At 37.4% G+C, this 13,795-nt stretch overlaps 1 protein-coding gene across 1 annotated transcript in view; it reads left to right on the top strand.

Annotated features, from left to right (window-relative positions):
- Positions 1–13,795, top strand: part of NEK11 (NIMA related kinase 11) — a gene marked incomplete at both ends in the record, with an annotated part of 94,802 nt that overhangs the window by 13,031 nt on the left and 67,976 nt on the right. The window contains 2 exons of the mRNA XM_082309479.1: positions 5,349–5,514; positions 10,839–10,957. Coding sequence (XP_082165605.1) covers positions 5,349–5,514; positions 10,839–10,957 — 285 coding nt within the window. The remainder of the gene's footprint in view (positions 1–5,348; positions 5,515–10,838; positions 10,958–13,795) is intronic.

The raw sequence follows: 13,795 nt of genomic DNA, 5'->3' as shown, positions 1-13,795 counted from the left end.
ATCTTCTTGATTTTCCCACAGAAATCAAGTGCTCTTAATTTACTGTGAGTGTTTCTTTCCTAAACTATAAACCAAGTATTCATTCTAGGTAGGACTGATTTGTGTATGCTGACTTTTTGCATTTCATGGTCTCACCAGCTCCTTCGTTCCCTAACAGATGAATGAATATCTTTAAATTATCTGAGCATGCAGATACTGGTGCTCGGAATAAAATGGATAAAATATAAAGAGTGATCCTTTTAATTCTTGATTCTAAGCTGTAAACTGCAGGAAAGCCAGTCAGTGACACCAGGCAGAGAAATCTGGTAAGATTGTTGGTAACAGGATAGCTGTATGTATGATGGGTAAGGATTAGATGAAAATTACAATGGAACGAAAAGAGCAACCTAAGTGAGGGAAATGGATTCCAGGCAATAGGGTGCCATATAAAATCAGTAAAGTATCTTAATTACGAATAAAAGCTGGATGTGCAAATGTGCAAACGTAGGTCTGAAAGGAAAAGTGAGGAAACTGACGTCTGACAGTGGGCAAGTAACTTTACATGAGGAGTACCTCGTGTGCACAGTGGAATGTCAAATCAAAGGGAATCTATAATATCTGGATGTAGACTGTACAGAAAGGACAGTTAAAGTTGGGGACAGACAGGACTAGATATGAAAAATTAGATTCCAGTAATATATTTTCAGTGTGGAAGCTATCAACAGAAACCTAGAATGATGATTTTAGAACTACGCTGTTGGCTGTAATGTGCAAATCTCATCAATATGAGAATATCACTGTGTGATACTCTAGAAAGCAACTGACTGTGAGAAGCAGTAATGATGGCTGACTTCATCTTGTCTGTGTGCCGATGGTGTCCTTGTTACTGAATTTCCCAAACAAACAGTTTTAGTACGCTGGAAGCTGTTGTGCAGACAGGACTTGTGCATGAGAGTTGTCGCCCGTTCATCATTTTGGTCCCCATTTGTAGTATCATACCTTCTCCATTTACCATTTGATAAATAGAATTTAAGACATTATTAATTAGACAGGCACTCCTTTTATTTTATTGTTTGTGACCAGTTTCAGATCCAATTGCAGACAAGGTGATACATTTTTACAGAGTCGCAGGCGGTCCTTTTACTGAGGAGTTACCGGGGTGAAGAGGTAGTCCTACAAAGGTCAGAGAGGGTAGAAACACAATGCACAGTTATGGGTTATGCCACAACTCTCCATATGGAATTCAGGATGACTTGGAAATATAAGTGATATGGAATGATAAATTCCCAGCTTTGCACACTGACTACCTGCTAGCAGGTCTTGCTAATGTCAGGCTGCAACTAACTAAACGACTGCCTGTGTAAAATGAAGTTTCTATTTAATTAAAGCCTTCAAATTTTGATCATATATTCCTAAAGCACACCCTCTCTGTGGTAGTTTGACCTATTTATTCTTGACATGAAGAGAGTTCTATTTCTTTTACTTCATTATCAGCAAGCAAATGTACCTAGTCAATAACTCATGTTGCAGTTTACTCAATAAAGAGAGTGCGTTTTGAGAAAGGCTGTCTTCTTTTAAGAATTGCATCTGATCCAATAAACCGAATTATATAATAATGAAGTATGTCATCAATGTAAACAAATACCAGATGGGTTGTAAAACATTTAATTTTAGATCAGTGCAAATAGACTGAGATAAACACTGCTGTGGCATATTGTCAGTCACGAGTAAAGCTCAAAAAGGATTCCCACTGGATGTCCGTATCCTGGAGGATTCCACCTTCGTGCTTGTTTTTCTCTTGTTTTAAGTCTTGCTCTATTTATCCCCATTTGCTCCACATTATTCCGCTTTCAGACACAGTGTGCTGGCCTGGCTGCGTTTCAAAGCATGACAATGCAAGCCAGCGCGGTTTTTCCTGATGAAAGCCAGAAGGTGTGCCTGGGGAAGGGCTGTGAGCCTGCCGAAGCGCGGGTGCTGCGGAGGCAAGGCGGCTGCTTTGGGTGCTGTGGGGAGTGGGCTTCTCACTCATATTATTTTCCCACCCTGAGGGGATGGATGCTGTTACCTGTACCAGACCCAGCTTCCTCCAGGATGGATGTAAATAATGACAGCCGGCACTTTTTGCTCTTAAGATGCGAATGCATTCACTACAAGACTCTTTCAGTTGCGGTCAGTTCAAGATCAAGTTTCGAGTGTCTTTGTGCTATTAAATTGCAAGGCTAGTTCCCCCCCCCCCCCCCCCCCCTTAAAATCTTTTGTTCTGTATTTAAGATAACTGGTAGCACTTCTGTAACAAAGTTTTCTAGTTGTGTGTTCACTGACATTTTATCTTACCTTTAGGGACGTGGTTTAGTGGTGGACTTGGCAGTGTTAGGTTTGCAGTTGGACTCGATGATCTTAAAGGTCTTTTCCAGCCTATATGATTCTGTGATTCTGGGATCTGCTTATGTGTCTGTATTCTAAATTAAGTGGAATTTATAATAATAAATAAATTTAAATTAGTACATCTCTTCTAGCATTATACCAAAAGGGGTAGTTTTAAGTATTTTATTTGGAGGGTATCCACATTTTTGTCGTTTTACTTGTTTTTCTGTATGTGCCACATAAATCTATGATTTCTTAGTTCATGCAAATAGTTTGGGACCATTTAAATCCTGTTTAATACTTGAGCCTAAGTGGCAGAAAACATAGGGGCAGGTTTTATGAAAAAACTTGACTTTCAGATGGACCTGCATACTCCAGATGGAGTCTTGACAAAATCTTAGGAGAGTCTATTATTCCCAATATCCATAATAAACATTCATGTCACATGCTTCAAAAGGTTTGTTTAAAATACTTTGTGTTACCTAACTATATGTTTCTAAACTGTTCAATACATGCAGATTTTCAGCAGATGATACACAAGTACAGTGGCTGAATTATGAGCAGTGATAACTTTTTATTATAAGCCGACCTTAAAATGCTTGGTTGGATCATATAAACAGAAACACTTTGTCTCCTTCGAAGTGTAGAGCTGGGTTCTCTTGGTAGACGGGAAATGCAGTCAGGATTGTTTAGCTAAGAAAAGTTTGTTGTTTTCTTATGATTACTAACCTTTTTTTTTTGATGGCCAGAAAGACTGTCGGCTTATGGATCTATCAGCCTTTTTGACATCACCGGAGATGCCAAATTTGAGTTATCTTAGGAGTTCTGTAAATCACAGAAAGCGCCCATTTTACCTGCCTGTTGGGGTAGAAGTTACTTGTGTAAATACTGAAATGGGGTAGAGTAAATTTAAGCGCTCTTTAAGTGCTTTATATATAGAAAAGTATAGTTCATTTACATGGATGAAATTCTGACTGAAGACTTTTAACTAACTTCATCGTTTTTCTTCTAAAGTTATCAGAAAAGAGCCACTTTAGATCTGGAGACTATTCTTCATTTTCTCTGTGAGTCTTCTGAGACCCTGACATAACTTCTTTGTCAATACTTAATCAATGTAGAGTTTTTAAAATTTGTATTTTTAATTTTTAAGCGCATTTACTAAAGCAGATATCAAAAAGCTTTGCAAAAAGTATAAAGTCCGGTTGTCATCTTAAACTCAGTAAAATCAAACCTTATCTCCATACAGAAACAGTACACACATATACCAGTGGCATGCAGATAGGCTTAATCTCGATTGCATCATGAAAGTTTTCTTTTTAGATGCAAATGCCTTCCAGTTCTGGATATGAATTAGCATTGTGTTGCAGAAAACCAATTCCTTATTTACAAAAGTATGTTTTCCTGATTTGTTCTTCTGGGAATGAATTTTAATAAGAAAAACACCTGTCGTCTTGTCTGACAGCTGATGACAGCCTCAAAATCACTGAGTGCCTAAGATGACAAGCTATCCCTACACATCAACACATCAGGCTTTTATTGCTGTCTTGGGTGTACAAGAAACTTGTATTAAGTGGTGTTTAACAAGGACTCATTCTGTTTGTCAGTTCTGTGACATGATCGATATGAAGGAAGGAATAATGTCTCCACGTCAGCTGAGGATGGGAAGATTGCAGGAGGTATTACCTGTCTGTGTAGTATGAAGCTTGTCTGTAGAGATGCAGACAAATCAAATGGCATGTTTTTTTCATCACACTGCCAGATGGGGATTAGGCAAGTTTACGTAAAAATTCATGCATTGTTAGTCAGAAACTGATGGTTGAAATTTAGGAAGAGATTTTCTTATGAAGAAATACAGCTTTTTTTCCTTAGATCAAGTGAATTACTGTGGTTTCATCGCTGTCATGTGTAACTACTGTGATTTTACAACCATGCAGTACTGAATGGGAAACTACTAAAAGACATCCCTTCCGTGTCGAACTTACTTTCCATGTATTCAAAAGTTATTGGAAATTCATCACTTTGTTTCAGTAAAATATCGTGATATTCGCTAATAGTCTCAAACGGCTCCTTCATAGACCAATGATCCATTCTTCAGCAGCTGGTAAAGTCGATGGAAATGACATGCCTTTCTGTGATGTATGCCTTTTTTAAACATTTCATCAGGAAGATCCCAGCAAAATATGCTTCCTCATAGTCCCCTGCACTAAGGGGTTTTTGCCAGGACAAGTTGACAGTAAACTCTCCAACTTCAGGTACCGTATAGAGCTAAGTCTGAACAACAATTTCTCCTATGGCATGTTCACATGTTGAAGTTGAAGAATATGAAAAAATCCCTTTAATTTTTTCAGCTTTAGGGAGTTTAGGGCCTCCCAAAACAAATGTTAAACACTAAAATTGATAATTATCTGAAACAGTAGAATTAGGTTTCGGCAGCTAATCTAGATTTGCACTTTCCACTTAGGTGTTCAGGTGAAGGACAGGCTGATCTTTAGAAAAAAATAGGCTTCCTGATTTTGTCACCAGAAAAACAGTCACAGAAATACTACCTTCTGTGTGATTTTTCTCATGCCTCCGTGGAGAGACTTCAGCAGAAGCAGCAAAACCAGTTTCTTGCTATTCCTTATTTCATGTATGAGTCTTGAGCATATGCTCTGAGTGGGTTTGAAATCACTTAGATTTGATCTTTTATTTATGTTTATTATTATGCACTAATCCATAGCACTGAAAACATGTCACGAAGAAAACAGTGCAGTAGGGAGTTAGTGGGAAAAATACTTCAAAATAGTATTTTTAAATGTTGCTTAATCGCTACGGTGACTAGCATATTTATTTGCATATAATGCATTCCCTTTGTTTACCCATATTTGCCTCATCATTTGATGTTGATAAATACTTGGTTAATGTTATTATTTTGCATTTAAAGACATTATGATGGGTTTTTGAGCATTATGTGATTTTCTATTTTTCTATTTTTATTAATATAAGGATTTCTTGTTTTCCTCTAGAAAGGTTCTAAAGCAAATCTCTGTTGGAGACCTAAAGCCTAATGAAACAGTTGAAGCAAATCTGGAAGCACAGCTACTCTCCAGATTAGACCATCCAGCCATTGTCAAATTTTATGCAAGCTTTGTGGAGCGAGATAGTTTCTGCATTATCACTGAATACTGCGAGGTGAGACTTGTAGATTACTTTGAAGAAATTTGACAGAATGTGTGCATTAAAATAGGGTCTTAAAAGAAACCTAGCCCAGTTTTCTTTAGCATTTTAGTTTGAATTTTACTTTTACTTCTTTCTCGTGGTATCACCTGCTACTTGTTAGGCATATTTCAAATAAGCAATGTTACCTACACGCATGAGACTATGAGCACCAACAAACAAACCAGAGAAGTGGAAATTTTAAACACAAGTTCATTTCATTCGCTATCATCAGTAGTACAAAAAAGACTTAAATGCAGACACTTTGCCAGACCTGTGGGTGAACTCAGAAAGGTGTTACCACATATGTACTACTGATAGGTAAGAGAGAATGAAACTGGGAGTACAGGGGCACGGCATGACGCCTGATGTAAATCAAGAAGGGAGAACTCACTTGTGATTTGGAAGTGATTACAAGAAGCTCAAGCCTGATCATATGGATGATGAGTTTGGTAGCAGCATTGGCTTTATAAAGTAGAGAATAGTGTGAGTCGAAGACCAGAGTTTAGAGGATACAAAAAATATTAAAGCAGGATATACTACAGTATAGCTACTTTTTTTTTTTTTTACGACAGCATTTGGTTTAGAAACATATTGATGAAATCTGTCTTAAGGCTTTGAAATAAAATTTTATACATATTTAAGCCAGCTTTTTAAGAGTTTATATAAAACAAGTGCCTACTTTGTATTAAATATAGATGTGTTGTTTTTAAAAAATATCATCTGTTATACATACAGTGATCTTTTTACGACACTGTGAAGCAGAGTTTTCAGTTATGCTCTGCTAAGCATTTGAAATGCTTTGGACGCTAATGACCTGGGACTACTGGGATACCTGTCCACCAGTCAGACTTGTATTAACTAATCACATTTCTTCAAGCATTCAGCTTTGGTGTGAACAAATTAAAGAAGTACTATTCCTGCCAGTCATTGCTTCCTTAGAAGTTTTCTTTGATGACAGTTAAATGCCTATTTGTTAAAATTAAATCTGAAGTGTTCAATTCTGTTATGCAATCTGTATATTTGTTCACATGTAATTTTAACACCCATGCAGAAGCTCTTTGCATCATTCCCCGAATGTCTGACAGCTGGGGCTTGATGGAAATTTGGTATTGCCAACTCTCGGTGGAAATCCAGAGCTCAGAACTGAAGAATTATTCTAACTGCCCAGATATTCCTGTGCACTAAGATTCATTTTCTCTCTACCAGTGGTAGAAAGTGGCCCAACATCAGATCAGGTAAACCTGTAGGAATAAAGGAGCCTCTTTCAGCAGCATTATAGAGCTTGACTAGTGACTTTGGTCCACTGCTTTTTACTTTTTTTCTTTTTTCTTTTTTTTTTTCTTTTTTCTTTTTTTTTCTTTTTTTCCCTTTTTTTTTTTTTCCTTTTCTTTTCTTTTCTTTTCTTTTCTTTTCTTTTCTTTTCTTTTCTTTTCTTTTCTTTTCTTTTCTTTTCTTTTCTTTTCTTTTCTTTTCTTTTCTTTTCTTTTCTTTTCTTTTCTTTTCTTTTCTTTTCTTTTCTTTTTTTTTTTTTCATCTGGAATAAAGTTATAGGTGAATAAAGAAGAGCATGAGCAATCACCATAGTAATCACAAACTGCTGCAGCACACCTTGGAAGTTTTTTTATTCAGGCAATGTAAACTGCCCTGCATGAAAATGTTTCGGTGTGGAGTTACCCTAGGATCCAGGAGCCATGTACTCAAACACATGAGAATGTATTAGAGCAAGGCAAATGAAGGAGGAGGAAAAGGATGCATTGGCTATGCAGCTGAATCTTTTCAGTTTTGAGCCTGCTAGGTCAGGCCAGAACGACAGTGGGTCCACTAGGATGTGCTTCTGACTCTTTCTGAAAAGGATGTACCATGTAGTATCACATTTAAGCAATTATGATGTATTTAATTGAATGTTCAGACAAGGAAAGTACAAAGCAAGGTTTTGCATAATGCTATAAAGTTTCTTTTCTATTTTAGTGGGAGTATTTCCAGATGGTATACTTTCGCATTTACTTATCTGTAGCCTGCCTTTGTATATGGTTGGATTTGGATCTTTTTACCTAAAAGACGCCTGTTTAAATCACACATAAACTGAGAATGAGAAAAATGTATTGCTACCTGATCCTTGTTTGGAAGTCTAGTACGTTCAGTTTCTCAGGCATAGAATAATTACCAGATTGGCAGTAATTGCTACTCTTGAGCAAACTCAAAATACAGAATACACATTAGGTTGGCATGGAAACTGAACTACCCTCTGAGCCTTATTCTGTTTTCTCCAAAGTACTGTGACTTATTCATTAGCCACAGTACTTTGTTCATTCTTGCATGAGTAGCATAGAGTGAGCCTCCAATGCAGCTGCCCGTGCTATACCTGTCCTGTGAACACAAGAGAACATTAGTCTCCATTGCTCAGCTCAACATCTTTTATTATAACTGAATTTACTGAAAATTATAGAAAAGGAGTATATGTGTTCTGTTTTGATCTTCTTGTTGAGTTTCTTTAGCAGTTTTCCCAAATCAACATCTTACAGGCAATATAAACATTGTCAGATAAGTCAGATTTCAAACAAAAATGCCTTCATGAACCTTGGATTTAATTTTTTAACATAAATTGGACTTCAATAAAATACAATTTTTACAAAGTAGTTGCTTTAAAAGTTGCATCATTTTAATAAATCATAAACCAGAACTAGTTGTACTCTCCCCCAAACAATTATTTCTGTCTCTTCACTGTGGTCTCAGCTGTGATGTGAGTATACATATGCTAAGGAAATCTGAGCCAAAGGAATAACTAAAGCAATCAGTGCCTGTTCACATTATCAGCTCTAGATGCTGAGCTGTTCTAAATAAGTTACTGGTGTATTTGATACTTTCAACATTTAAATAGAAACTGCAGCTTGGAAACTCCCTATGTACTTAATTTTTTAAATTCCTTATGAACTTCATTATACTGACCTTCCAAAATGCAAAATTGGGTTAACAAACTTCTTCAGAGTTTCATGGCAGCAGTATTTCAGCAAATCTTTTATGAAGCACTTTTGTTTTCCTTTTTTAGACACAAAATCAAGGTTAAATTAATTGTAGGACATTGAGACCAGTCTTCTCTGCTTGAAGGTAAAAATCCGTACAGTTACTTGAGGGCACATGTAGTACTTTATTCAACTGCTTTTTTTCTCCTTAGACCTTTTGAAGGAAATGTCCCCCAACTTAAGAGAGTACTCACCAGCCTAACTCTGTAGGTCCTACACTTCTTTTCTTTGCATTTTTCATGGCAATGTGTGATTGTGATAGAGGACACATTGGGACAGGGAGAAATGGTGATTGGAGCCTGCTGCACTTCATTTGTCCTCACCTGGATAGTACATAGTCCCTTGTGGCCAGTAGCCAGCTGACACATGTTTGAACAGCCCCTGACTCTTGGGCTCTTGCTACAGTTGGCTCTGGATGGTTTGGGGCAGCCGTCTGGAATCGGTGAGTCATTATTTTCGAGGTGTGTGAGTAGGCTCAGACAGAGCCCATCTGGTTGCCATGCAGCAGAGTACCCAGCAACACTTTTTCCTTCCTTCCTCTGCTCTGCTGCAAGCAACCAGGGGGAAGCTGTTGAACATTTGGAGTTGCAAAGGGGAAGCAGCTGCTGAGAGCTCCAAGTTCCCAGAAGAGCTTCTCTCTGGGCTGCAGCAGGGAGGCAGATGGAGAGCTGAGGCCATATTCCCTTCCTTAGCGAATGAGATGATTCAGACATTTCAATTAAAAAATTGCAGGACATTGTTGGAGAACACATTTTTCATATATGACAAAACATGTTTTCTTTTTTTTAACACACTCACTCTTAAATCTTGTAAGTTAGAACCTCAGGGACCACAAAAATTACTGTAAGTTCATGTCAAAGTACAGGACAGAAATGTATGGATCTTCAAGGACAGAACCTGCTTATTTTGTAGCAGCAGTATGAAGCACTGTGGTGTTGGGAACAGAAAAACAAGAAATGCTGAAGAGATCATAAAATGTTGAGAGTCAAGAGTGCAGAGAAGGGAAGGGTTGATGATGGGAAATGGTCGTACAGGTACTGTTGTACAGGTTAAACTATTTTCTTGTATATGGCACATAAAACTTCTGATTTTATGCAGAATGTATAACGTAAAAATAATGATTTATGGAGAATAAGCTGTCCTGATGTAAGGTACTTAGTAGAGTACAATGAGACTCAGTCCCTTTGCTCTGGGATTAGTTACATCAACACAGTGCTTGCCACTAATGTGAATTCTTGTAGACAAAATCCATTTGTTTTATAAACTGGATAAACAACCAGCTGACAACCATCTGTCTATTTTTTAGCAAAATGAACAGTTTTCTTATAAGTCTCCTCAAAAACCTCTGTCATCATGCTGTTGTTCAACTGATTTTTTCCAAATGTCTGACTTACAGTTTTCAAGTAGTCTTTTTCTGTATATATTTTCTGGTTTATTTTCACTCCCTACAGTATGTCATATTGCTCCATTTCTAATGTTACTTCAAGATCAATTATAGTTTTAATGAAGTATTTACAATAACACATGCTATAGATTCTTGAAGCTTTAATTCTGCTTTGTTTCTGGCAAAAGTGAGTTTGGAAAAGGGACGAAGTATCATAATTTAAGAGACTGTACTTTAATTCTTAAGAGAACAGCATGGTTTCTTTGATGCTGACATGATTATTTCAGCATAATGAATGAGAGTGTCTCTTGACTGTGCAATGTTTGACTTAAGTGGAAATGCTTTTCTCAAATTTACAAATTTATTTGGACCAATTGGGGCAGATTCATTTTACTTGATTTAGGTGTTGGCATCTTAGCCAGTCAATATAGTAGGCCCTCATCGTAAACCTTTGCAGAGAAACAGCATTTCTACAACATGATCCACCCCTTCCTAAGGTAGACAGCTAGATGGCAGACATAATTGCACTATACAGGTGCCTGTTCTTTTGTGTTAACTATAAAGTGAGTTTGAGGTGACCGGCTCAGATGTGCAGGTCTGAAGTTGGGTGACATGAAGTAAGAACAGTTGAAAACTTTGATGATATCGTGTAACACTAAGAGAAAACTGACCTACTTTCCCTATGCAGCCAAACTGCTTGATCTCATTTTGATCCTCAGTTGTGTAAGCTTTTGGTGATGGGAGAGTTCAGAATTCATGTGCAAGCATTAATTTTACAGACTACGTGGTAGGGAGCCCAAAGGTCTAAGACAGGGAAGTCCTGTACTTTGTTGAAGGAGAAGGCATTTTAAAAACTTACTTTAAATGTACAAATATGTTCTGATATTTTTCAGGGTGGAGATCTAGACTTTAAAATTCAGGAGTACAAAGAATCTGGGAAGATATTCACTCAAAGACAAATAATAGACTGGTTTATACAGTTGTTACTCGGAGTCAGCTATATGCATGAAAGGTACAGTCATTTAATATGAGAGCATTTAGCTTGGGACGGGAATGAGTAGACTTACTAATTGCAGATATTCAAACAGAAACGAAACGGTATGAATTGTCTTGTATTGATATAAAGTACTGTTCACCAAATTGTTGTGGTATATGTCATATGCCTAAGGTGTAATTAATTATCTATCCTGAAAGAACATTGTGAATTATATCTTTTAGCAGTGCACTGGTAGATGTCTTTCAGCATTAGACACACTTTTTCTAAGAGCTAGGTGAAAAATTTAGCACAACAGAAATAGTTCAATATTGTTAGAAGAAAATGGATTAAAAGGCTAAAACAAAGTCAGCGTTTTCAAGGGGAGTCAACAAGGATCTCTTGCAGATATCTAATGTGAGGAATCCAATATATATGCTTGATGTACTCCCACTAAAATCAGTGAAGTTACATACATACATTCTTTGAAAACAGACATTACTTTTAACAGCACATCAAAAATTATTACAAAAAAATTTATAACAAAAAAATTACTGCGGGTCATCCAGACAGTGATGTGTGGAGATCACACTTTGTTTGAACAGGGGTACATACAGGTGAATACCTACCTGGTCACTTCCATGGGTGTAGTTCTTGCCTGCAATGTGGTTTAGGCAGGCTGACTTCAGTGATTTAAACAGTTCCCTCATTGCCAGTGTACTGGACATGTGCATGAGCCCTGTCTGGTCCCCTTCCCGCGTCATCCAGTCCTGTCACCTTTGAGGTAGGTGGGACTATTTAGCATGGTATAAGGGAGAGCGAGTGCTGTGCTGAGCCAGGAGCAGAAGGCCCAGCACACTGCCACCCGCACTGAGAGCTGGAGGAACGGCTGAGCAAATGGGAATACCAGGCTCCTTTCCTAGCAGGTTTTCAGAAACAGTGACCCAGTTGAAGCTAAGCCAGTTTTCAGCATCTTGTCCTTTCCTCTGTCTCCTCCCTATTGCTTTTGCCTATTGGCAGCTCTGAAATGTCAAGTTAATGAACAAGACAATCCTTTCTAAAGAGCATTGTAGCCCAAAAGTCCAAGATTTTTCATTCTGCCAAGATGAACTGTTTGGACTATTACTCCTATTGAACTTTTAGAAACAAGAACATCATGGCTGCAAGGACTGTCTTAGCAGAGGCTAAGGATGTTTGTCTGTAATCACCTGCATGTTTTGGGGAGAAGAGCTAATCTGCCTAAAATAATGGCCTAAATTACTAATACAGCCAGAGGGGGAGAAAATGTTTATGTTTGAAGAGTAGGTTACACCCAGAATCTGGAGATGAGAATTCAGTTTTTTTCAAGCCGAATATAAACTAGAATCCATAGTCTTCTGTCCTGCGTGATTACTCAGAAGAAAGATTATTATGCACTGGGTTGAAGGTGAAAACACCGAATTGATGTAGCTGTTTCAAGCATCTTTCACAGCAGGCCTTGGGCCAAATGTGGTTGCCTGAACTTGAGTTGCAACAGAGCAACAGGTAGAGAGAGTCACCTGTCACCAAGAACAATCAATTCTGAGTTGAGCTGAAGTAAAGTATGTGGGGTACGTTTGACCTAAACGGATAGATGCCTAGTGAGTTTTTGCACCTACAGTGTCAGACTGTAGAGGGAAAAGGGCAGAGTGAATTGCTGTCCAGGATGCAAGAGCGTTTTGGTTGCTAAATGCCAATTTATCTGGGGCTTGTACATGAAGTGCTGCCCCCACAGCCTGCAGTGATGGGAGCACAACGAAGAGAGATCTCTTGGGATGCTGTGCTCTTCAGCATTCACCTCAGGCTGAAAGGACAGAGGGAAATGGAAATAAAAATCCCGACTGTTTAACTAAACTAGCAGTGTGGTTTGTTTCTTTTTTTTCCCCTTCTCGAACACCAATTTAACAATTTATCATTAAAAGTTTTAATAATCTGGGAAGTCCACTTTTGGTGACATCCTTTCTTTAATGTATCTATCTGTTTAGAGGATGCATTGTGCATACTAATGCAGAATAATAATAACATTGCAGTTGGACTAGATAATCACTGTAGGTCCCTTCCAACTGAACTATTCTATTCTGTTGTATAGGTTACTCTTTTTGTCTTTCAATTTCTATATTTCCTCAGGCCTCTTTTATCTCTTGTTTTTCCATATGTCCCTTTTGTCTACTCTTCTCTCTATTTTTCTCATCTTCTACTTGTTCTCAAATAAATCTTAAAAAAAAAAATCTTATAAATAAACTTTCTTTGGTAAATATATATATTACTGGGTTTCCTGAAAAGCAGTTTATTTCTCCAGTGAAAGCAGCAATTTAATTTTCCAAACAGCATTTTATTTTCTCTCTTTGAATCATAGCTATTTAATAGCACCTCTCCAGACACATACAAATGACTTGACAGTTTTATTTTTATTTGCATTTCCTGTATTGTATTATGTGTTATTTGACTGTATGCACATTAGAAAATTTAATCTTTATCTCATTAGTTTAGAGCCAAACAATAGCTTAAATGGAAAAGGTTAGGCTTAAAAGAATTTAAAACTACTTACAGAAATTAATTTGCATAACTGAAACATAATAACAACCCTCTGTTTATGTATAGAGGAGTCATACATGATTTCTTCTCTACTGATATGGAAAAAAAGCTGTAATATATGTTTGAACTATGTTCTAATGCAAAGAAAACTTTTCCTTAGAATTAGAAGCTTGAAGTGTTCATTACCTGTGGGTTGGACTTCCTTGTGCCATTCCTTGGAAAATCCAGCTGCTGTGGATGGGAGTTTTTATTCCAGAGCAGCAAAAATTATTATTTCTGGGTTTAGACATAGACTATTCACTTGGTTGTCACAACTTTTGTTGA

Source organism: Platalea leucorodia, assembly GCF_965183815.1.
Source record: "Platalea leucorodia genome assembly, chromosome: 1".
Lineage (NCBI taxonomy): Eukaryota > Metazoa > Chordata > Aves > Pelecaniformes > Threskiornithidae > Platalea > Platalea leucorodia.
The sequence above is the reverse complement of the archived record's forward strand: the minus strand, read 5'-3'. Positions and strand labels throughout refer to the sequence as shown.